At 39.3% G+C, this 23,324-nt stretch overlaps 1 protein-coding gene across 1 annotated transcript in view; it reads right to left on the reverse strand.

Moving 5' to 3' along the window:
• Positions 1-1,111: 1,111 nt before the first annotated feature.
• Positions 1,112-23,324, reverse strand: part of LOC123240823 (leukocyte immunoglobulin-like receptor subfamily A member 6) — a 29,553-nt gene continuing 7,340 nt past the window's right edge. Inside the window, exons 5-6 of the mRNA XM_044668538.1 lie at positions 2,267-2,314; positions 1,112-1,200 (exon numbers count right to left, since the gene is read on the reverse strand). Coding sequence (XP_044524473.1) covers positions 1,112-1,200; positions 2,267-2,314 — 137 coding nt within the window. The remainder of the gene's footprint in view (positions 1,201-2,266; positions 2,315-23,324) is intronic.

Raw genomic sequence — 23,324 nt, forward strand, 5'->3', positions numbered from 1 at the left:
GTATCAGATGCTCCATCTTGTGTCACCTGGCTGAGACCAACTTTCCCTGCCAGCTGCCTCCTGGCCTCCATCTCACTCAGAATCATTTCCAATTTACTGGGGTGTCTCTTCTTTCCGGAGGTGTGGATGCCTCCTGGGGGCTCAGGATCACTCGAACCCATCCCGGGGCTGCTCTGCCCCTCTGTGATCCCCATCTTCCCCCTCCCTGACCAGCCCTGTCCTTCCTTCTTCTCCAGCCTGGTGTTTCCTCTGTCCCTTCCCTCCAGTCATCCTCATGCCTTGGTTTTCCCCAAAGAAAGGGGGACTCAGTCCTGACCTAGACAGAAGGTGGATGGCAATGGTGGGGAGAGAGAGAGACAGAGACAGAGACAGAGAGAGAGAGAGACAGAGAAGAGAGAGACCCAGCCTGTCCTCAAGGAAATGGTTATTTCCTGGGTGGGGGGGACGTCAGAGCTGGAGGAGTCTTAGGGCTTTGGGGGAGGTGAGGACCCTTTGAGGTGCTTGGAGGAGGAAGAAGAAGAGGAGGAGGTACTTGGGAGTGTTTAACATGCCTCCCTTCCCCCCATTTCCCCATCCTCCACCTCACACCTGCTCTGCCCTCCTCTTCTCCCCCCTGACCTCTTCAAACCCCTTTCTGGGGCCGAATAGAATATTATCTGGATGTGGGGCCAACATGACTGGATGGGCTGCTGAAGGGGGGGAGGTCTAGAGGGGTCATGAGGAGAGGCCTCACTGTCTGCATGCTCTGAGATGACCCAGTGCCCTTCCCTCTGAGCCTCCTCTTCCCCCAGCCTCCCTGGCCTCTGGGGTTCCCTTGGACTGACCCTGAGCAGGCAGGGAGGTGCCCCAAGGCAGAGAGGGAGCTTGGGAGAGCTGGGGGGCTGGGAGGGGCTGGGGCTGCCTCACCTGAGACCCTGAGCACCAGGGGGGCCCTGGGAGAGAACCACCCATTAAGGGAAGAACTTCAAAAGCTGTAGCATCGGTAAGTGCCATCGTGGGTAGGATTCACAGCAAAGATAAGGAAATCAACCTGACGTCCCCTTCCATGGCTCCGGGTCCAGCTGCGGCTGATCTCTTCTCCATCCTTGTACAGGACACACCAGTCATACCATCACTCTGACCCACACTGCAGGGTCACGTTCTGTCCTGGGGCCACCTCAGAGCTGGGCAGGGCTGCCAGGGAGGGCGGGGTATAGAGGCCTGGAGGGGGAGACCCTGGAGTTAGAGCTGGAGCAGCCCTCATGCAGGGAGGGGGCAGGGGGTGTAGTCTTGACTCTGTCCCAGGCCTGGGCTAGGAGAGTGGTCAGACAGCAGCAGCTCCACCCTCTCTGGCTTTGGGAGGGGCAGGGCTGGCAGTGAGAGATGCCCCAATAACCCTGGCCACCTCCCCAGGGAGCCTCCAGCTCTGTCTGGTCTCCTGAGGTCCTCTCCTGCCTCCTTTCTGACCCCAAGGTGGGAACTTAGCGAGGAAGCTCTTGAGGACAGTGGAGAGAGCCCTGGGTTTGGACTCAGGAAGGCCTAAGTTCAAACCAAGCCCTCCCAACTATGTGATCCTCAGCATGTCACTTCTTCTTTGCCTCAGTTTCCTCATCTGTAAATTAGGGATCACATAAGCACCAATATAGAAGAGTTGTTGTGAAGATCCAATGAGACAACAAGGATAATGTTTTTGGTACATAGCAGGTGCTATAGAAATTCTGATTTCTCTCCTCTTCTCCCAACCCCAAAAGGAGAGCTGAGGCAGACACAGAGGAGAAGCCAGGAAGGGCAGAGCCAGTGGGGCACTTGGGCCAGGCTCTATTTCTTTTTTCCACCAGGGCTGAGGTCCTTCTTTTTCAGAGGAAATCAAGACATGACAGCTGGAGGGAAGAGAAAAAGTATGATGGAGAAGGTGTTGGGTAACAGAGATGGGCAGAGCAGCTCCAACACCTCTCTTTTCTTTCCCCTCAACCCTCCCTCATGGTGCCATAGCTGGGGCTACAGGAGTAGGGGAGGTTCTGCTTCTCCTATTCCTGGCTTCACAATGTTCAGGAAGGATTCCTTCAGGTGCTTATGTTGTGGGAGAGCTGGAGAGAAAACCTGGGCCAGAAAGGGCACTATCATCAAGAATGACAGGCTCCAATAATTAGCTTAGTTGGGCAGCTTAGGGGATGAAATAATATCAGAAATGTAAATGGATGCTTATCAAGAGCAAACTGGGAGGTGAATATGTGTATTTATCAAAAACTTGGGGGAGAAGTCAAAAGGGAATATTTCTTCCACAGACCTTTCTTCATCATGGGTTTCTGTTGCTCAGGGACAGCTTTCTTCAGCTCTACAAGAATGCAAGGAAAGAAAGAGGAATTTCTTATGTCCTTCTTGATCTGGGATATCTCTGGGGTTTGGGGGTGTCCAGGGGAAATCGATCCCCCCATATCACCCTCATCACAATTTCCCTAAGCTGGAAGCACCAGAGTGGCTTTCTCACCCATTATCCCTCCTTTGCTCAACACAGATGACCTCTGATAGAGAAGGGTCTCAAGGCTGTGGTCCCAAACCAGAGGGAAAACCTCAGGACTTTGGGGTTAGTCAGGACCAGGTGGTCTGGAAGATTCAGAGGGTCTCTCCCTCCTCCTCCAGCTTCTCCATTTTTCTCCCTGGGATTCTCCCCTGCCCTGAAAGTCCAGTCAGGAGCTAGGAGAGAAGTCACAAGAATTACTGAATCATCAAATCTCAGAACTGGGCAAGCCAAGAGAAGCAATTGACCTCAGACCCCATTTGACAGATCTCAAAGAGGGGAGAGACAATATCCCACAGTATGTGTGTCTGAGCAGAGCTGGGGCTCCCACCCTTGTCTCCAGACCCTCCAGCTCTCCAGACCTCTCCTGGCTCCCCTTCCCAGTCCTTAGCCCTGCCCCATTCTCAACCTCTGGATAATGAGCAAAAGATGATCTAACTGAGGAGACAAAGGTTTCATCTTCTGAGTACATCAATTTATTTATTAATATTTTTAGTCTAGCAATTTATTAAGCATTCATGCCAATTGCCTAACATTCAGTGGCCTGGGTAATAATTAGATGAAAATTTAGAGACTTTCTAGCTTGGGAGGGGGTAGAATGAACAGGTATAATTCCCTGAAAACAAGAAAGAGATGTCCCACTCTTCCCCAAGTCTCTGTAAACAGTCTAAGGAACACGGAAAAGATCAGCCTACAGTCCCTCTTTGTATAAGATATTTGGGTTGTTTGAGATATACAATTAGGAGAAAACTCTTACATTCATCTTTACATCTGAGCATGTTTCTAGTCAGCACAACCTACATCTCTGGTTAAGGGTCTCTAAAGAGCAGCAGGTAGAGGTGGACCAGCTTTCCAGCCACATCAGACTAGATTCAAACAATGCAATAAGAATTTTTTCCCCAGTTCCTACAGCTGAATAGTTTTCTCACAAGACAGAATATGCCCATAATTGACTGGTGAGGAGAGTAAGCTAGTTACAGAACTGAGTCACATGATGGAATCTGTGAGGTTCACTCAGTTCCCACAAGTCACCATGCACTGTTGTAATTCTCTAAATTTCTCTGAGCCTGACTTAGCACAGATTCTAGGATAGAATGAATACTTAATAAGTGTATAGATCTGAATTACTAAAGAGATAGGTCAGAATTTCTGGGCATAAACATACTACCCCAGGCCTCCCCTTTTAAATTTAAATTTATTTGTTTCTTTGATTCATTAAAACATCCAATGGACTTTCTCCTTTTCCTATTCTTCCCCCATTAGAGAACACATCATTTCATAGATAGATAGATAGATAGATAGATAGATAGATAGATAGATAGATAGATAGATAGATGTAGATATATAACTATGCATTACTTATTTCTATTGATCAGTTTTCTTGACGGAGATGGACATATAGGAGTCATTCTTTAAACAATATTTCTGTGGTTGTATATGAAGTTCTCTTGGTTCTGCTTATCTCATTCTTCATAATGACATGTAAGTGTTTCCTTGTTTTTCCAAAATTAATCTGCTCATCATTCCTTATGTTACAGTAATATTCTAACACAATCAACTTATTAAGCCATTCCCCAATGGATGGGCATCTCTTCTAATTTCACTTCTCTGCCACCACAAAGGGAGCTGCTATCAATATTTGAGAACATAATGATTCTTTTTCCTTGATCACCTTAAGAAATTAAAATGATAGTGGTATTGTTGGGTCAAAAGGTATACACAGTTTTATAGCTCTTTGAGCATAATTCCAAATTATTCTCTGAAATGTTTGGATCAGTTCATAGTTCTTCTAGCAGTATTTTAGTTACTCTATTTTCCCATATCCCCTCCAACATTTGTCATTTTACTCTTTCATCACTTTAACCAGTCTGAAACAATAATTAATTTATTAAAGGAAATGATAATAATGGGACCACATACCAAAAACTAGGGACTGCAAGAAAAGCAGTCATTAGAGGAAAATTTGTACATTTTATAGAGATCTTGAAAGTTTGGACTTCATTCCCCAAAAGTCCCTCAGTATTTCCCAAAATTCCCTTTAATTTCTCCTGTGCCTCCATGTTTGTGTGGTCACAATATTGTTTTTATAAGTTCTGTAGCTCCTCCCTCTTCCTCTTTTTTGCTATATTCTTCACAAACATGGCTGAAGTTAGTTTAGCACCTTTTCACTCTAGTTTTTTTGTTATTTTATTATTTTAAAACTTTATAAATATGGTATTTCGTTTTTGTATATTAATTTTCATCTCTACATTTATGTCTGACCATGACGGGATAGAATTCTCAAATATTTTTAAGAGAAATTTTCAGTTAAATTAGTACGTTTTTCACCATCTACCTAGCCTGCCTGTTTTCAAGCCATTGAGGCCACTGCTGCTCCACCTCCGCCTGGGCTCTGCCCGCTGCCCCTGCTATTACTGCTTCTCCCACACAGCCTACAGCCTCCAGCCTATGACCAGACCCTCCTATCATTCCAAGCTGCTTTTTTTCCCCAAGAGGGTGATGATTAAAATTTTTCCACCCCAACCCCTTCCCCCACCCCACATAGATTTCCAGCCTGGGCTAGCCATTTTTTAAGGCAAATTATTAAGCTGACCTGGTCTTCTGACTGAGAGAGACTTGCAACTCAGGAATTTTTTTTTCACAAGAAGGGGACTCCTTTGCCTTTTCTTTTGAGGGAAGAGAAACCAAATCAGTAGGTTTGAAGTCAGTTTTAGGAAATAAACCTGCTTTTCCCTTCTCTCTCCTAACTCAGAACATCAAGGTTTGGTTTTGTTTTTTTTTAAAGCCAGTCCTTCATATGCAAATACACTATTGTTCTCCCTAGTAATTTTGCTCATCTCTCTGTTTACCCTGCAAACAAACACTATTCAGTTGTTTTTTGAGGACAAAATGCTATTGCAAAGCATGTTTGAATCTCTGCAATTTGACTTCATAGAGCTAACTAGTACATATTAGTTCTGCTTGATTTTCTTACTAGCAGTCCTTATTTTCACTGTCTTTTTACCATCCTGCTTACTTCCCCTCAAGAATATACAAAAATCTATTCTTTTTAAACTAGAGGGCAAACTTTTGACAAGGTTTTGAAAGTCTTAAATGCCCTCAACATGCAGAATGGAGATTCTGACCAGTGGATTTATGAGGAAATTCAGAGCTCTGTCAAACAAAATGCAAATGGATGATAAATATTGGGGAGGGGAATGAATCTTAAAGATATATGGGAGTTTGCTTACTAAATATTTTGAGTTTATTCCCGTCCATAATACTGAAGAAGTCTATTGGAATTGGTAAAAGGATTTTTGACTGCACTGCCTATACCTTGTCATTTGCTTATATAATTTTATATTGCTGATTAATTTAATGTTTAAATTTTTTAAGTTTATCTGTATTAATCTAATCAATATCTTTCTGTTATATGATTATTTATCTGTACCATTTCCCTATGACTATATTGAAGGACATATTATTGTGAAAGCCTATGAACATCTTACACAAAAATTTTTTTAAGTTGTAAAAAGCCCATAAGTCTTATGTATCCTAGATTTGTCATCTCAACTATTGAAGTCACATGTTGCTTATAGAGCCTTTTCTTCATTTTGCCTTTGTTAATTGTCACATATATGATGATGGATGGACTCCAACAAAATGGATTAAAACCTATGTACTGTTGGGGTCCGATGTCATAGCCCACCACCAAGGAAGACCAGCAGACAATGCAATTAGGCAAGAAGGGCCATTTATTGATCTGGTGCACACCAGGGGAGCTCAGCCTAAGAGTTCCCTCTGTGGCTCCTGAGTACAAGAGTTTTTTGCCCATCCCTTATCAGCCTACAGGGTTTGCAGGCATCTCTTGCAGTTAGGGAGTGGACACATCCATGTACTTGTCAGAGGTCAACAGTTTAGGGCGTTAACACTATGGCGTTAGCACTGGGTCAGGGGTCTGTCGTTAGGGAATTGACACATCTATGCCCTTTGTCAGGGGCCTGCTTGCCATGTCTTGCAACGATATGTTTTGCAAGGGTCAAGTGGCTCCCTGCCTTGGCCTCCTTCAGTACAACCTTTGGAGAATTTAATGAGCGAAATATCCCTATTGTTTTTAAAGGGTACCTTTAAAACCGATAATTATATATCCTCGCTGCTGCATTTATAAAAATATAGTGAATGAGACATAGTCTCATACCAGAGGAGCTAGAAAGATGTCTCTAGGGCATGGTACCCCTCGAAGGCTCCCAATAGGGAGCATTCCCCAGGTAGCAAGTGGCTTCTGGATGATTTAATAGTTTTAACTCTTCAGCTTATTCTACTCTTCCACCAGAACAATCTAGATTTTTTGGTGATGTTTTAGACTCAGATAGGTTTTCATCAATGGTACAGAGATTTGTATTTTTTTTTTGTTTAAAAATATCTCAGCCAAGGTTGAAAGATTTCCTATATCTGCAGATTTGTGACAAGTATACATCAGTTCATAGGTTTTTAAAAATATCACACAGCAAGTAGCTATATATAAATTCATGTAAATCCTATATAATAATGGGTTTGTTTACTATTGTCAATAACTGAGCTATTGTGAATTTGGGAGACTTTGGTATTTTCTTTGAATGTGCATTATCAACTGTATTACTGTTTTATTTTGTAAAAATCATTTGCACTCACACAGTGGTTCATGGCCAAGTTAAAAAGGAAATGGATCTCATTTTTTGGTGAGGATTTGTATTCTACCTCTTCTTGGCTAACACAATGTGTCCCTGATTCTAAGCAATTTTTAAAACATTTTTAATATTATTTTTTCCCTTGTATTTGCAATATAGTATTTAAGTAATTTGAAGTACATATAATCAATAGTAATCTCTTTTTTTTATTTTGCACTAATATAAGTACATTTGTTCTAATATTAATACATACCCCAAAAGCTTTAAACTACAGAATAATGCCATTGATTGTTTTTTAAAAATTATGGGACTTTGATTAATGATTCTGTCTGATTCCAGGAAAAGGAACAAAAAGAGCCATTGCACAGTGCCAAAGAAGCACAAAGCTAACCTGCATAGTGCCTAGAGAGCACAAGGTCAAAGAGACCAAATCACTCCCACTGGGATTAATGAGATTTCAGCCAAGACAAGAGGATTTGAATTTGCAGTTTGATGTAGCACCTATTTTAACATATGTCAGAGGCTGGATTTCCCTGAGCCCCATCAGGCACCTCTCTTTGGTGGCCATTCTGGCTCCTATAATCTACTCCCTTTTCTATCTTTCATAGTGTGGCAACTTTCTGTACTCCTGGCTACCGATTAGGTAAGTGTATAATTACATAAATCACTTTAATTGGGCCCTGATTCAAGGGTCTGTTATAAGTTTATTTTTCCTTTATTTAGATTTTTTAAACATAAGACTTTGATACTTTATATTTCATCCACAAGTTATTTTTTTCTCTTTTGTTTGGATTTTTTTATGTTTTAAATTTCTTTTGCAAATTGATTCATATAGCTCATAACTCAGCTGTGCATCCCTGAGTGATCCCTGTGTTATTATCCACCTCAGGGGCAGGGTGGGGGACTATGTTATTGTTGTGAACTTTGATTTGAATTTGAGTAATTTTAGGATAAAAAGCTTGCTACCTCCCAGAATCCAGAAGACAAACCAGTTTAGAGAACATGCCATGAAGATGCCTACAGAGACCACATGCTGCAACAGAAGATCCAGAGTGAACTTTGGGATGTGAAATTGAACTATGGAGGGTTGAAAGCATTTGTTTTGAATGTATACTTTTATACCAAAGGGGACTGCCCCCAAATTGGCTTTTTGTCACTGTAGCAATCATTGATTTTGTTCTCTTTTCCTTTTATCCACAAATTATTACAATTTTTAAGTTGATTATGTTTTCATGACCCCTTGGGGAGACTGGTCTCCCAAAGGAACACAGAGGAGTATGTATAAATGGATATTTTGAACCTTTGGATTTCATCCCCCAGAAGTCCCTCAGTATTTCCTAAAATTCCCTTTAATCTCTCCTGTGCCTCCACATTTACTTGGTCACTTATTGTTTTTATAAGTTCTATAGCCCCTCCCTCTTCCTCTCTTTTGCTCTCTTCTTCACAAGCGTGGCTGAAGTTAGTTTAGCACCTTTTCACTCTAGTTTTTATGTTAGTTTATTATTAATAAAACTTTATAAAATATAACATTTAGTTCTTATATATTAATTTTGATCTCAACAACATCAAAATGTTTATATCAATGAAATAGAGAAAGACTATGGATTTTTGAAACTAGAAAAACAACAAATTAAATATTCCATTTAAATATCAGGCCTTGTTTTTTGAAAGAGAAACATTTTCTGCTACTAGCCACTAACCAACACCCAAGTAGAAAGGGAAGACTTTTCCCAAGCAATACCTCCTCTAGTTCTTGCCACCTGGGTCCCATCCACCCTTGCCCCATTCATGCCATCTTCTTTAGTAGTTCCTTGGTGGATAGCTTTCATCCATATGAAATGGATACTTTCATCTAGGAAAGTCAGGGTAGAGAAGGAATGAGAACTTTGTGCCCTCTCTGACAAGGCTCTGTGTCCCAATTAGTTTTCTCTTTTATGGTGCCATTGGGCATGGTGACTTCAAGAAGGACAGGTCCCAATCAGATGGCTAACTCTCTGAAAACCACTTACTTCTTGCTAATTCCCAGTGTGTGCAGGTCTAGGTTTAGGAGGAGAGAGAGGAACCAGGAAAATGTAAAGGAAAGATGTGTCTGTGAGATGGGCAATCAAGGGCCAGATCACCTATCCCAAAAATACAGGGAAGAGAGGCACAATTCTCAGATGAATCACATGGAACTTCCTCCATTGTTCTCACCCATTTGCTTAAGATTTTATCAAGACCTTTCAGGGTTATCAAAATAGACCTGGAATTAGAGACCAAAGACCATGATTTGAACTTGGTCCTAATATGTCCCTTGCCATTTTATCTTGGACAAGTACCTCCCCTGGCCTTCAGCTTCCTATTCTGAAAAATAAGCCTCAATTACTCTAGCTCCCCATTTCAGTGATCCTGGGATTTTGTTCTGTGGCCCACAGGGCTCTAACCAACAGCCTTGAGAGTCAAGCTATCAGAAAGACCATTACAAAGATATTGCTTCTTACAGAAATACAGGACCTGGGGAAGACCCTCTCATTACCCATCCTAGATCTGTGATACTCTTAAGACATACTCCTAACTACTCCCTCTCCTCTTTCCCCTCTGTGAAAGGTTAAATTTTGGGGACAGGAGTTTGATTAAAAGCCAATAGTGCAGTTTATTATTAGGAAATACAGATAGGAAATAGGAAGGAGGAAAGTGAGAGTAATCTTATAATAGCGTATAACTATATCTAAGAACCCAATCCTGACTAAATTTATTCTAAAAAACCCTAAATCCATCTGCTTTTGAGGGCAATGTCTTCTATTAAGCTGAAGCCCTCACCTACTCTAACTATCTAATAATATAATCCACTATCTACCTATCTACCCAAGTTATCAATGATCAATAAGGCAATTAAGGCCCTTTTCTGTTTGTCTCCAACCAGAAAGAGTGCTAGCAGCACACCCTTTCCCCAGGAGAGCCAGAGACAAAAGTCCTTTGTGACTGCCAGCAACTGACTCACTCCCCTCCGCCATGCCCTTCTAACGGTCACTAACTGACAAGAGGCACAGCAGGGGGTATCTTCCTGAAAAATCTTATTACTCCTTTTCCTCTTAAATATAAAAAGAGAGAAATGAATAAAAACTACCTTAACATATTCCCCCCCAAGATCCTTTGGGAGACCAGTCTCCCCAGTCAATCTTTCCAATAAAACTATCCTATACTCTAGATCAGTGATGGGCAAACTATGGCCCTCGAGCCAGATGCGGCCCCCTGAAATGTTCTATCCAGCCTTGGCACATTATTCCTAATCTGATGAATACAATACAAACTTTGAAACAATTGCCTTAGAAATAGACTGACAGATGAGCATTTCCTTTCCTTTGACCCCCAGGGTACACTGGGGAGTTGCCCATCACTGCTCTAGAATATATACAAGGAGAAATACAGAGAGAAAGGAAAAGATAAAACAATTCTTACAACATGGAAGTCTCAAATAACTTACAATTCCACATGGTTACAATTGGAGAAACCACAATCACAAAATTCATACTATACTCTACATCAATAAAACCTTTTCTTATCATCCTTTACAGAAACAAGAACCTAAAGATATTAATCTAAATATACATTAAAATTGCTATGCACACGAACAATAGACAAGAAAATAAATAAGAACCTTATATATATAATATATATACATCTGATATATACCTTATATATGGATTATATAATATATACATCTAATATTGATATGTCTAATATATCCTCCCAAGTGGGAGATCAACCCATATAACACTTTACCATTTACTTATCAATTAGTTAATTTTAACTTTTTCTATAAAGGTATATTATATCTATAACTTTTCCAAAATCTTATAAAAGTATTGTTATTATAATTATTTTTCCATAACTAATAAATCCTCTAAGATAATACATATAGTAAATAATATAATATTACAAAATAAAATAACATGACATAAATTATACACTTACCCATTACATTCTGAAATATGGAAGTCACCAGAAATAGATGACTTAAACCTAAGATAAGGTAAGTTATTTGTGCTCAAAGGTTTAGACCAGTGCTGAAGCTGGTGGTGGGTGTTAACAGGCTGTAGGCCCAGATGATAGGCCTCACCTACAGGTTGATGAAGTTTGAGGTTGGGAGCCTTTGAGACTCCTCTTTTGACCCCTTTTTTGACGCACACCTTTTCTTATTAGAAAAGCATTATAGTCTTATTGGAAAACTTTAAGTTCTTAGCAAACCAACAATCAAGAGGTTAACATTTTCTCCCTTGGTCAGAAATGTAGCCTCTTGGGCTCAAAGCCGCTTTTTAGACAGCCAAGATCAAAAATCCTCAAAACCAACAGGGGCTTTCTGCCCTAGAAAAATATTCCCAATCTTAGTTTACTGATAATAAAGCGGCTAGAACCCTAGCCTTGTGCTTTATCTTCACCTTGAAAACTCTGAAGCCTTTTTGTATTGTCTAAATTGTAATGGCAATTTCTGTGCAGCTGTAAAACTTTCTCTGTGCTTTTGGGTGAAAGGGAGCGTGAATTTCATATATATTAAACTTGTGACTCAATGGCACATGGGAGTAGCAGAATGAGCTAACAGAAATCCAGTCTCCTCATCTTTCTTTATCACCTAAGCCATCCTTATCAGATTTCCTGGAAATGTTGGATAGATTTCAACAGTTTAATGCAATCTGACTGCTTCTTTTTATGATATAAATAGTATATTGGTTTACTCATTAAATGACGAAGGGTAGAGGACCAGAGGGAAGGGTGACCCTAATCTTCCCTCTAATCTCCTCCCAAAATCTAAGGACTCCTCACGGAATCCTCTTTTGGATCTTGAAGCTCCCTACTTTTCTCTCTCTGTCTAATTAGACCCTACTATCTAAACCTCCTGATCTAATCTAGTCCTCAAAATATTATTTTTGAAGAATAGTCTATTAGGAGCAGACAGGGTACACTGGGGAGTTCACCCCCTTGGTCTAACTCTCAGACAGGTCTCTGGACTCTGACAAGGTTCTTCTTAGTTGGCACCAGATCTCAGGAGCTCAGTTTAGGACTATAGTGTAGAACGGTGGATAGGATATCTCACTTGATGGCTGGGTGGCTGGATAGCAGAATCACAGAAAACAGGAACCAAATGGCTTCCAAGGAAAGTCAGTTAACTTCCCTCTTGGATAGACCAATGGCAGGAAGTACTCTGTTCCAACTCCTTGAAGAGACAGAAACACTCCCCCCAACTGTTTCTGTGTGTTTCCTTTTATCCAGTCTTCAAGCCCTAGACTCTTCTCCTTTTCATTCCATGCATGTACCAGCCCTCTTCTGCAAAGTCTTTAGACTTTCACAAAAGCTTCCACCTGTCTGTCTCTCTCTCCCTTACATTTGCCCCTTAACGCAGATCAAAACTCATTTTGACAAAAATTTGTTTTGTTATCTGTGCACCAATAAACTGACTTTGCCTTATTGTATTCCTACTCTAAATTCTTACCCCCAAATAACAACAGACTACAATCATTAACCTATTCCTATTTTAACTTCTCTATTCTAGGGGCTTGAACAAAGGAAAGGCAAGGGATTTACAACAAGTTGTTACAAATATCAAACTGCAAACACTGGCAAACTCAAAACAAACAAGAAAAAAATGGTGAATATAAGCTGCTAAAACTACAAAATACAATAAAATTCAAAAGTCAAATATCCCAATAAAACCTCTTTCAAACCCAGTTTGCAACTAAAAAACTACAATGCTAAACTAATACAAAAGCAATCTTATCTAAAAATATTATTAAAATGGATAAAACTAGAAAAATAGAAAAATTCCAATAAAACACAATGTAGCCTAAGCTTTTACAAAAAAAAAATACAATCTAACTAAAAAATGAATTTATGCAAAACATATTTTTTAAAAATCTGAACTAAACAATTTAAACCAAATTCTTTCTATGCTAAATACTATTGCTAATATATTCAACCAAAATGTCTACATTGTCTTATGAATCTAAGGTTTTCACATCATTTTAATTATGCACAGCCTCATTTTACATAATCTATACATATATAAACATATATGTATAAATTGGCAAAATTTCTGCATTTCAGCAAATATAGATGTCAAATTTACATGTGTTTCATACATGTACAGGCTAACCAATTCCTATATACACATATGTACACATATGAACATTACTTAAAATTACTTTTACCTGCATGTGTGTACAAGCATGTGTGTAATATGTAGTGTGTATTGTATCTTCCTCCTCTAATCTCTATATTGATCCATATATATTTCTTGATGTTACCTAAGTAGAATATCTCAATCAGACCTTCTATCTAGGTAAGACCTTATGAATCTAATATGTAACTATTTCAATATTATATCACTTTTTCCTAAATATTCATTTATTTACATGGATATTATATCAAATACAGATCTTATAACAGTTATTGAAACATGTATCCTTTATGCTTTTGCAAAAGCTCCCACCTGTCTCTCTCTTTCTCTTACAATTCCATTTCAAACCTTTAGGTAGGAGAAATCTTTTATTTAAATACAAAGTTCAGTATCCTTAAAATAATGTCCATTTGTAGTAGTCCTTGTAAAGTGTAAATATTGTCCAATTGTCCATTTGTAATCTTCTCCTTGAATTTCAATGTCCTTAAAAACAATGTCCCGTTATTTATGTAGTCTTGTCCCTGATGCATGTAGCTATCCAGAATGGACCTTCCTAGGCCTACTGTTTTGCTTCTGTTCACTGAAAGTTATTTTATAAATTATATCACCTGTAAGAGTATTTACATTTCACCTATAATTCCTAGATCATAAAAAAGAACTCTGGAAATTAGTGTTAAATACAAACATTAATAATGTTAACAATTTTTTACATTTGGAGCAAAGAACCATGCTAAAATGTGGTTCTTTCTCCCCTGGCAAACCTTCATAAAGGACTATGTGCAGTCCTCTGAGATTCTTCTTGTTGAGGAGGATTTTCATTTTTTTGCTATTATATGGAAATGTTCCATTATGGATATATTGTAACAAGTCATTTGCCTTAGTTTGGTTACTGTTTCTATCATTCTGTAACGATTAAAAATGATAAAGGCTGATATTATGAAGAAAAATAATACTTTAATTACCAGTTCCATGTTGGTAAAATATATAAGACCACGCCTGACTATTTCAAAAAATGCCTCCAGTCAGTACCTTCCCACATCATCTCTACGTAGCCAAAGAGTGTGCTCAGGTAGCAAAGCAGAAGTCAAACGCGACTTCCCAATATTTAAAGCTGGGCTTTACCTTGAAGATGTCATCCAAAACAGGGAACCCGTTGGACCATGGAAAATGTAGTTTCAAAGTCCCCTACATCTCCACAGGAAGTTTGTCAAATACTTTTAAATGGAATCCCCAGAATTCCAAATAACACAATTCCTATGATTGCCAAAATTACTATTTCAAAAATGTTTCTGTTATTATTTTGAGAATAGTTATTCCTAAAGTTCCCACCATTATTTCTAAAATTACTGAATATTTGATTGCAGCATCTGCAATTTATCATCAAATGTCCACTTTTTCTACATAAGTACTACATTGGTCTCTGATTTATATATTCTATTTGGGTTGTATATTTTCTCACTGGAGCTATAGTTAACCCAAAATTTATATCACTTTCTCAAGCCTTTTGATTTTTCCCTTTAGTGCTTTTATCTACTTTCTTAATGTATCCACTAAATTACTATCATCAGCATCTTTCATTTCATACCCATTATAAACTTAAACTGCCACTCTCCTTAATTCATCAAGATCCATATTCATCCACTTAAGGCAACTGGTTTTGAAATAATCCCTGAATTCTTTGTAACAATTCTTTACAAACTGCTTTCTCAGTTGTCTAATATCTCTTTTTTTTTGTGAAGTCAATATCTATATAATATATAAGTTCTATAAGTTTGTCCATGAACTGTGAAGGATGTTCTCCTATTTCCTTCTTGAGTTTTTCAAACATTGTCCAGGTACTAGGTCTATCTGAACAAGCTCTTTTTGCATTAAAAACTGACTCCCTAGCTTGGCACAATCTTGCTTTTTTGTTTCATCATTAAAGTCCCAATAAGGGTCATTCTCAGTCAGTGAACTGCACCCCCCCCCCTTCATTGGTAAGTTTGATAATTTTATCCTTTTCCCTTTTAGTTAGTAACTCATCTAGAAGACATTCAAAATCAATCCATGTTGGATCAAATTGTCTGCATATCTGCTCTAGCTTTTTAATCGCAGCTATAGTCTTCTCCTCAAAAGAAGGAATGCTGTGCTTAAATATCTCCATATCCTGAGGGGTAAATGGTTTGTGGTGCCTAATAGTTACTAACTCTCTCCTAGGATTAAAAGTTGCTATTTCTCTTAAAGGGAGTAGACTAGGGTTAGTATCTTCTTTCTTTTGGCTTTTAATTTTAGGTGCCTTAGTGGGAGAATTAGAAACAGTAGAAGAGGCAGGTTAAGTAGACTGAGCACAAATCTCCTTTTTTCAGAGATAGTTTCATTTTGATTCATTATAATTTTAATGATCTGAGAGATACTATCTTCCAGTTGATCAACTTTACAGATACTTTCATTTTGCATTATAGTTTTAGCCATTTGAGAGATACTATCTTCAACTCTGGAGATAGTTTCAATTTGGTGGGCAATAATTTTTGTCAATTGGGAAATGCAATCCTCAAAATAAACAACTCTAGTCTCCATTAATCTCTCTTTCAGTTGTTTCCTTTTCTTAGTAAGGATTAAACTAAATACTTGATGCAGTTGGTATCTTAGAAACAATGTGAACGACACAAATACTCCCATAAATAGTATTAACTGAAGACAATCCAAAACTGTAAGATGTAAAATCTCAGTGAAAGTGCCAGGTATTGGGAGTTCTCTGAAGTAATGAGGTACTACCTCCTTCACAATCCATACTATGATATTGAGCACCATGGTTACACTCCTATTCTTTTATTAATATTGGAAAGAACAGAAGACCAATAGATTAATCAAACTCCTGCCTGACTTGCCAGGCTGTGAAGAGTTAAATTTTGGGAGCAGGAGTTTGATCAAAAGCCAGTAGACTGGTTTATTAAACGCAACACACTTAGTTTATTATTATTATATACATGAAATAGGAAAGAGGAAAATGAAAATAATCTTACAATAGCTGGTAACTATACACAAGATCCCAATCCTGACTAAATTTATTCTAAAAATCCCTAAATCTATCTGCTTTAGAGGGCAGTATCTTCTGCTAGGCTGAAGCCCTTGCCTATTCTTCTCTACTCTGACTATTCTAATAATATAACCTCTTTCTAACTATCTACCAAATTTATCAATGATCCATAAGGCTATTTAGGTCTTAATTCAGTTCTCTGTCTCCAAGCAGAGAAAGACTCACACACTCCTCTGCCCAGGAGACCCAGAGACAAAAGCCCCTTCCAAATGCCAGCCATAACTGACTTACTCTCAGCCACACCATTCTAACTCGCCATCTGACCATTTGCACAGCAGGAGGACTCTTACTCAGAAATCTTTTTGCTCTCTTTCCTCTTAAATATAAAAAATAGACATTAATTTAAAAAAACTGTCTTAACAATACAAAACATAATGAATTGTCTCAGGAGGCAGTGAGGTCAACATCATTGAGTCTTTCAGATTATATAGTGTTATGAAGCAAGAATTCTCTCTGAAGTATGGATTAGATTAGGTGCCTTCTGATAACCCTTTTAGTTTTCAAATCCTCCTGGATATGTCACTTCTCAAGAACAGTCACTTGAGTCATGAAAGGACAGTGTAATCAGGAAAAATTTCAAGCCTAAAGGAACCATTTTGAAGGAGGACTTATGTAATGAATATTGACTGGACTTGATAACCTCAGAAGGTCCTTTTGTCTGTGATATTCTGTTATACATCTCTAGTACTCAGCTATTGTGATGGGACAGTTGGGATGGGAAGGGGACTTTTAAGTAATTTATGGCCAAGGACAGCACTAAGAAAGGATCCCTCCAAACCCTAAGTTCTGTCAGGCTTGGACTGTAGCCCAGGGTTAACACAAGAGGCAGACAGATGGTGTGATGGATAATATTTTTAGACTTGGATTCAGTAAAACCTTGGTTCAAATATTGCTTCAGATATTAGCTTTTTGACTGTTCATCCACAAAACGGGAACAATGATAGCATCTACTGCACAGGTAATTTTTAGGATCAAAGATATCTATTCAGTGCTACATAAATGATATTATTATTACCACAACTGTGATTACATCAAGACAAGTCTTCTTGGCTGTTGGTCTAACTGCCATCAATGAGTTTGTGATCTCACCACCTCATACTGACTCCTGCCTAAAGCCCAGAATGACTTTGGAAAGAATCTTGTCTGAAACAACAGCATGTGTCAGCCCCAAAGTCCTGCAGCCCTTTGCTAATCCTGGGACACACACGGGTCACAAGCTGAGAGAAGAAAGCATTACAAACAGGGCAAATAAGCTTCTTGAGAAAATGAAAGTTTCTTTAACCTCCCAACTTTGCTAGGAACAGGGAAAGGGATCCCAAAACATATTTTTCTACTTCTATTTTAGTTCTCCCTTGGATGCAGGGACAAAGCTGGAGATGCCTCAGGCAGAGATGGTCCCCAGAGCTTCTCCCAGAATGAACATGGGGGAGTGACATGAGGGAAAATGCAGACACCAGGCCAATCTCAAAAAAAAGAGCACTAAGGGGGGAAGTGTCCAATGTAAGAGCCAGAAATGCTTAAGTACTCCCCTCCTTCTATCCCTGCCCCAAACACCTGCCTGAAGTTCATTTGGGTTTCCTTAGGCATACAGTGTAGATCTTGGCACTCAGAAGTGATGCCCATGCTGCTGAATAATTCCCCACTAGAATAAGGCTCAAGGAGGTAACCTTGTGCTAGTGCTAGCCACTACTTGCCTTCCTCAGACTTCAGACTTTTACTGATGATCAGAGTGATGTTGCCTGACATTCCAAGGAAAATTTCCCAGATCCTTCCTGTCCTCTTGGTAATGCTGCCACAGGTATTACCTTCTATGCACAAGTCTGAGAAGTCCCTGTTTCTCAAAAACTAGTCCTAACCTCTCCAGGGACAGAGACATGGTCGTTGGGAGCTTTCTCCCCTTATATTCAGACAAAGTGAACAATGTCAGAGGAGTAGGACCCTTTCAAAGCCTTCCTGACAAGAGATGTAAAGATTATAAATAAGTAACTATCTGACTATATCATAAAGGGCTTATATTCACTGTGATTAATTACAAAAGTTCCTGATGGAAGGGGCTCCATCCTATTGTCTCTAACATTCTTTCTGGGATCCCTGCCAGCTCTAGCTCTATGATTTCACCATCTGGTACAATACTTTGCTTAATTGAATGAGATTGCAAGTGAAAAGCATTTTTTTAAAACCCTTACCTTCCATCTTGGAATCAATATTGTATATTAGCTCCAAGGCAGAACAGTAGTAGGGGCTAGGCAATGGGGATTAAGTAACTTGCCCAGGGTCAAACAGCTGGGAAATGTCTGAGGCCAGATTTGAACCTAGGACCTCCCATCTCTAGGCCTGGCTCTCAATCCACTGAGCTACCCAGCTGCCCCCATGAAAAGCATTTTTTAAAAATTCAAAGAACTAAATTATCCTCTATAGTTCTCAGTTTCCTCCCCTCTCTAATGGAGATTTTTTTAAAAGCACCTTCCTCCCAGGGTTTTGTGAGGCTCAAATAAGGGAATATATGTAAAGTGGTTAAGAAAATATATTAATAGTAACTGTTATTATCATTATTAACCTCTCTGGGCCTCAGTTTCTTCCCTTATAAAATAACACCTACTTTACAAGGTTTTGGGGAGGCATCTTATTAGTAACTACTGTCATCCTCAGATCTTATGCAGCACTGACAGCTCTGTGAATTTAACTTTTTTCACAGCAAAGAATTAATGTGTAGAAAAGCAAAATCCAGGTAGAAATGGACAAGTATCTTGACTCAGGAACGGGCTTTCCAAATCCAGATCCTTCTCCAGGGTTGTTCATGCCCTGGCAGTTTCATGGGGAAATATCTTTGGAGTCTCAGAGTTAACAGACATGGCTAAGAGAATGGAGTTGAATGAGAGCAGGAAAAGATATGATAAATGGCCAGTGGGAGACTGGAATTCTCTTTATGAGAGCCTGTGCCAGAATTTGTATGGCTACTTTTCTCTCCCTTTATCCATTAATCACTCTCCATTTTTGCCTTCCCTTCCCTTCCCTTCCCTTATTGTCTGCTTTCTTCTATTCACTTGGAGCTCTTCCGTCCAGCAGTCAAAATAGGGAAGCAATGTGCAGTCATTATATTTAATTATATTGTTTGAATGTCTTTTCATGTTTTCCTTTCTTCCCTTTAAAATTTATTTAAACCTCTTGCTCAGAGTTGGTCCTAGTAGATTACTTGGCAGTTGATGGAATGAGAAAATTCTTCTAATTAAAATTCTTATCAAGGGGCAGCTGGGTAGCTCAGTGGATTGAGAGCCAGACCTAGAGACGGGAGGTCCTAGGATCAAATCCGGCCTCAGATACTTCCCAGCTGTGTGACCCTGGGCAAGTCACTTGACCCCCATTGCCCACCCTTACCACTCTTCCACCTAGAAGCCAATACACAGAAGTTAAGGGTTTAAAAAATAAATAAATAAAATTGTCATTTAAAATTCTCATCAAAAAGAACAATATAGGAATGGATTGCTTTAAAAAAATCAATTAATCAGCCAGTATTTATTAAGCATCTATAATGCACCAGACACTGCTCTAGGAAAAGCTGAGAAAATAAGCACAAAGAAATAAGCAACCAATTTCCCAGTGGTTTACATTTTAATGAGATATATATATATATATATGTATGTATGTATATATTTTAATGAGATATATATATATGTATGTATGTATATGCATATATATATGTATGTATGTATATATACACACAACATAAATTAATCTTTATAAATATAGTATTGCTGTTCAGTAACTCCAGTCATATTGAAATCTTCATGACCACATTTGGAGTTTTCTTGGCAAAGATACTGGAGTAGCTGGTTTCCTATATCCCCAATTCCCCATCCTGTATGCTTAGTCAAATGAATAGTCCCACTCCCCTTCCTAAACTTAAATGTCAGGATACTTTGAAGAGTGAATCAAACTCTTTTTGTCTATCAATCAGTTACTTTTAAGTTAATTAATCAAAAACTTAAGTACCCCTACTTAGTACCTTACCAGTCATAAGTATGAGAGTTCACAAGTCACTTGCTAGAGTGGGTGACAACTTCAGAGGCCACTGCTGGACACCAACACCACCACCACCACCACCACGGCCACCCCAGGGCAGTGCTAAGCAAATTGAAACACTGAGATTGTTCCCCATAAAGTGGGGAAGGGACAGGAAGGGACATGGAAAAAGGACTATAAAAATTCCTGAACTTCCTGTTCAAGGGACTTCTACTTGAATCTTCTCCTTTGGACTCCTTCTTTGAAGGAAGGTTTCTTGGGACTTTTGGTTTTTGACTTCGACTTGGAGTTTTGAACCTTTCCACTGGAGTTTTTGGCTTTGGAACCTTGCCTGGATCCTGCCCAGCTTGCTGGTGAGTGATTTGGATTCCCACATGGAGATTGGAACTCTGTCAGGGAGCTGGCTTCATTTCACAAGATCAGCATTTAGGATAGGATAGGCAGTCTCTTTACTGCTTTCCCATCCACATTTCCCTCTTTTTAATAATATTCCAATTAAACAAAATTGTTAAAAGCTGCTAATAGTTTTTCTGACTTAAGGGATAATAATTGGTGACCACTTTTTATAACTCTTTTATTTAGTCAAAATCCCAATTTAACCATTATAACACCAAACATTCCTTGCCGCCACCTGCTTCACCCTTCCTTGACTCTTTCCCTAGAGGGAGAAGAAAACTGAAAGTCCATGCTCTCCATTTGCCTCATACTCAAAGGTCATTGTGTATGTCTCAATCATACACATTCAGTCCTGACCCCCCACACACACATAATGTCTAATCTACCAGGTAAGACATTTTTCTTACCTGGCCCTATGCATAGAGCTCCACTGAACCCTATGGTCCAATTCATCTTCACTCCTCTTTCATCAACACAACTGTCACTGTCTCTTTGGAACACTGGGAGTAATGACTGCAGAGAGACAAAGGACCACCCAGCCAGGAAAACTTCAGAGGGACTAGTCCTAACAATTGGCCCAATGCTCCCTGAAGCAATTAACCCCCTTTTAAATTCCAGACAAGCTCCCAAATTGTTAGAGATGAAAGATACAAACAGACAGACTCATGGTGTGGTGCAGTTAAAGACTTGATTTCATTCTTGCAAAAATGGGAACCCACCAGAATATGACTGAGTACAAAGTGCTAATTTTAGCAAGCAGTCTTTTATCCTATTCTTAAAATGCAGAATTCCCTTCCTTCCATTTCCCGTTGGATGAGAAATAGAGGTATACAATCTTCACAGAAGATTCCACCTAAGAACCCCTTCACGTGATCCCCCTCCACTTACATACTTTTCATACTTTGCATGTGCAGAAAATGGCTGCTAAATCCCACCCAGAGGTAGGTGGGAAAATGATTCATTGGCTTCATTAATACCTAATAAGTATGGAAATAAGCATTGGGTTTATCTTCTCCTCTCACTGCTGTCCCCAGCTGTCTTGAACCTGTTCCTGCTGCTACTTTACTCCCTCCCCAGTTGATCATTATCTTGTTTGAGAAGAGCCACATCCTGCCATTGCTTACAATAACTAATGACAACATTCTTTTAGTCCTGTAGACACAATTACTCTTCCATCAGCTAATTTTAACAACTCTGACCTAATAGAAATAGATTGGATATTTCACTCACCTTAACCACTTTATTTCAAAACTTATTTCAAATCCTTTTGAATTCTTGGGTACTTTCAGAGTGTGCTCTCTATATACAAGAATTAATCAAAAATTAAATGCCACCCCTAAATTATTTGGTATTCTTACGAGGTAAGTAGATCACAGGTTATTCTTCACTACTGTAAAGGTGGGGCATCAGGGATGCTATTATTATTATTAAAATGTAACTAAATGATTTGTGGGTTCACACTGGGTTGAAGGAGAGACAGAACCAACCAGGATAGGGAGACCAGAGTTTACAGCCATGCTGTTAACTGTCAATAAGAATGGCTGTTACGCCAACAGTCATTCAGCTCTCCTAGGCTAGAGTCTATGGAACCAGCAGGGAAAAGATAAAAGTTTATAACAGCTTAATTGAGGGAAATAATAATGAAGGATGGGAATAAGGGATTCTATACTTATAACCTAAGGGCAAACCACAGGGGCAGGGAAGGACTTGACTACACTATTCTATTGACCTAAGCCAGGCAGGGCCCAAAGGAAGCAGTACTGAAGTCACCGGGAAAACTCCTCCAAACCTGGTTCCAGCCAGCTTTAATCAACTCAGCTAAAGGGCCTGAGGATGGCTTTCAATTGGGGTCTCACAGTTATCCAAGGATGGTCACAGGATGCCAAGAGCCACCTCCACCAGGTGATCCAAGGTACCCAGGTAGGGAGAGTGAGTTTGCCATGCTTTCCACCAGATCACAAGCCACTTCCCCACTTGGTGCTGCTCTGCAGGTCTATTTTTCACTATTGAAAGCCTCCACCTCTCAGGATCCCAGGGAATCTGGATGCAGTTTTTCCCTAACTCTGAGATCTCCCAGGGTCAGCAACAGTTTGTACCAACCACCATGGAGTCCCTCTCAGAGTCCAGGCCCCACTTCCTGCTCCTTCATTCCATCTTGGAATCCTCCAGCCCTTCCTGCTAGGTCCAACACTAATACTAAATTAATCTTCCTCACAACACTAATGATAAGTCATTTAACTTAACCAGTTTAAGCTGAATAAATAAAATCATACCTTGGTTTCACTTTCCAATTATTCTTATGATATCAAATATTTTCAAATATATCATAATAAAAACAGGTAGATGACAAACTCAGTATTCATCTACTTGGTTGAATAACTAAAATCCTAAATATCTGTCCCTTTAATTTCTATATGTTTTAGCATAAATCTAGATACATTTGTATCACCTTTCATGATTATAGAAAATTTGCTATCACTGGAGAAAAGACAGACATAACTAAAATGAGGGACAAATGTTTCCCTAATTTGAAGTATT

Source organism: Gracilinanus agilis, chromosome 3 (genome assembly GCF_016433145.1).
Source record: "Gracilinanus agilis isolate LMUSP501 chromosome 3, AgileGrace, whole genome shotgun sequence".
Classification (NCBI taxonomy): Eukaryota; Metazoa; Chordata; class Mammalia; order Didelphimorphia; family Didelphidae; genus Gracilinanus; species Gracilinanus agilis.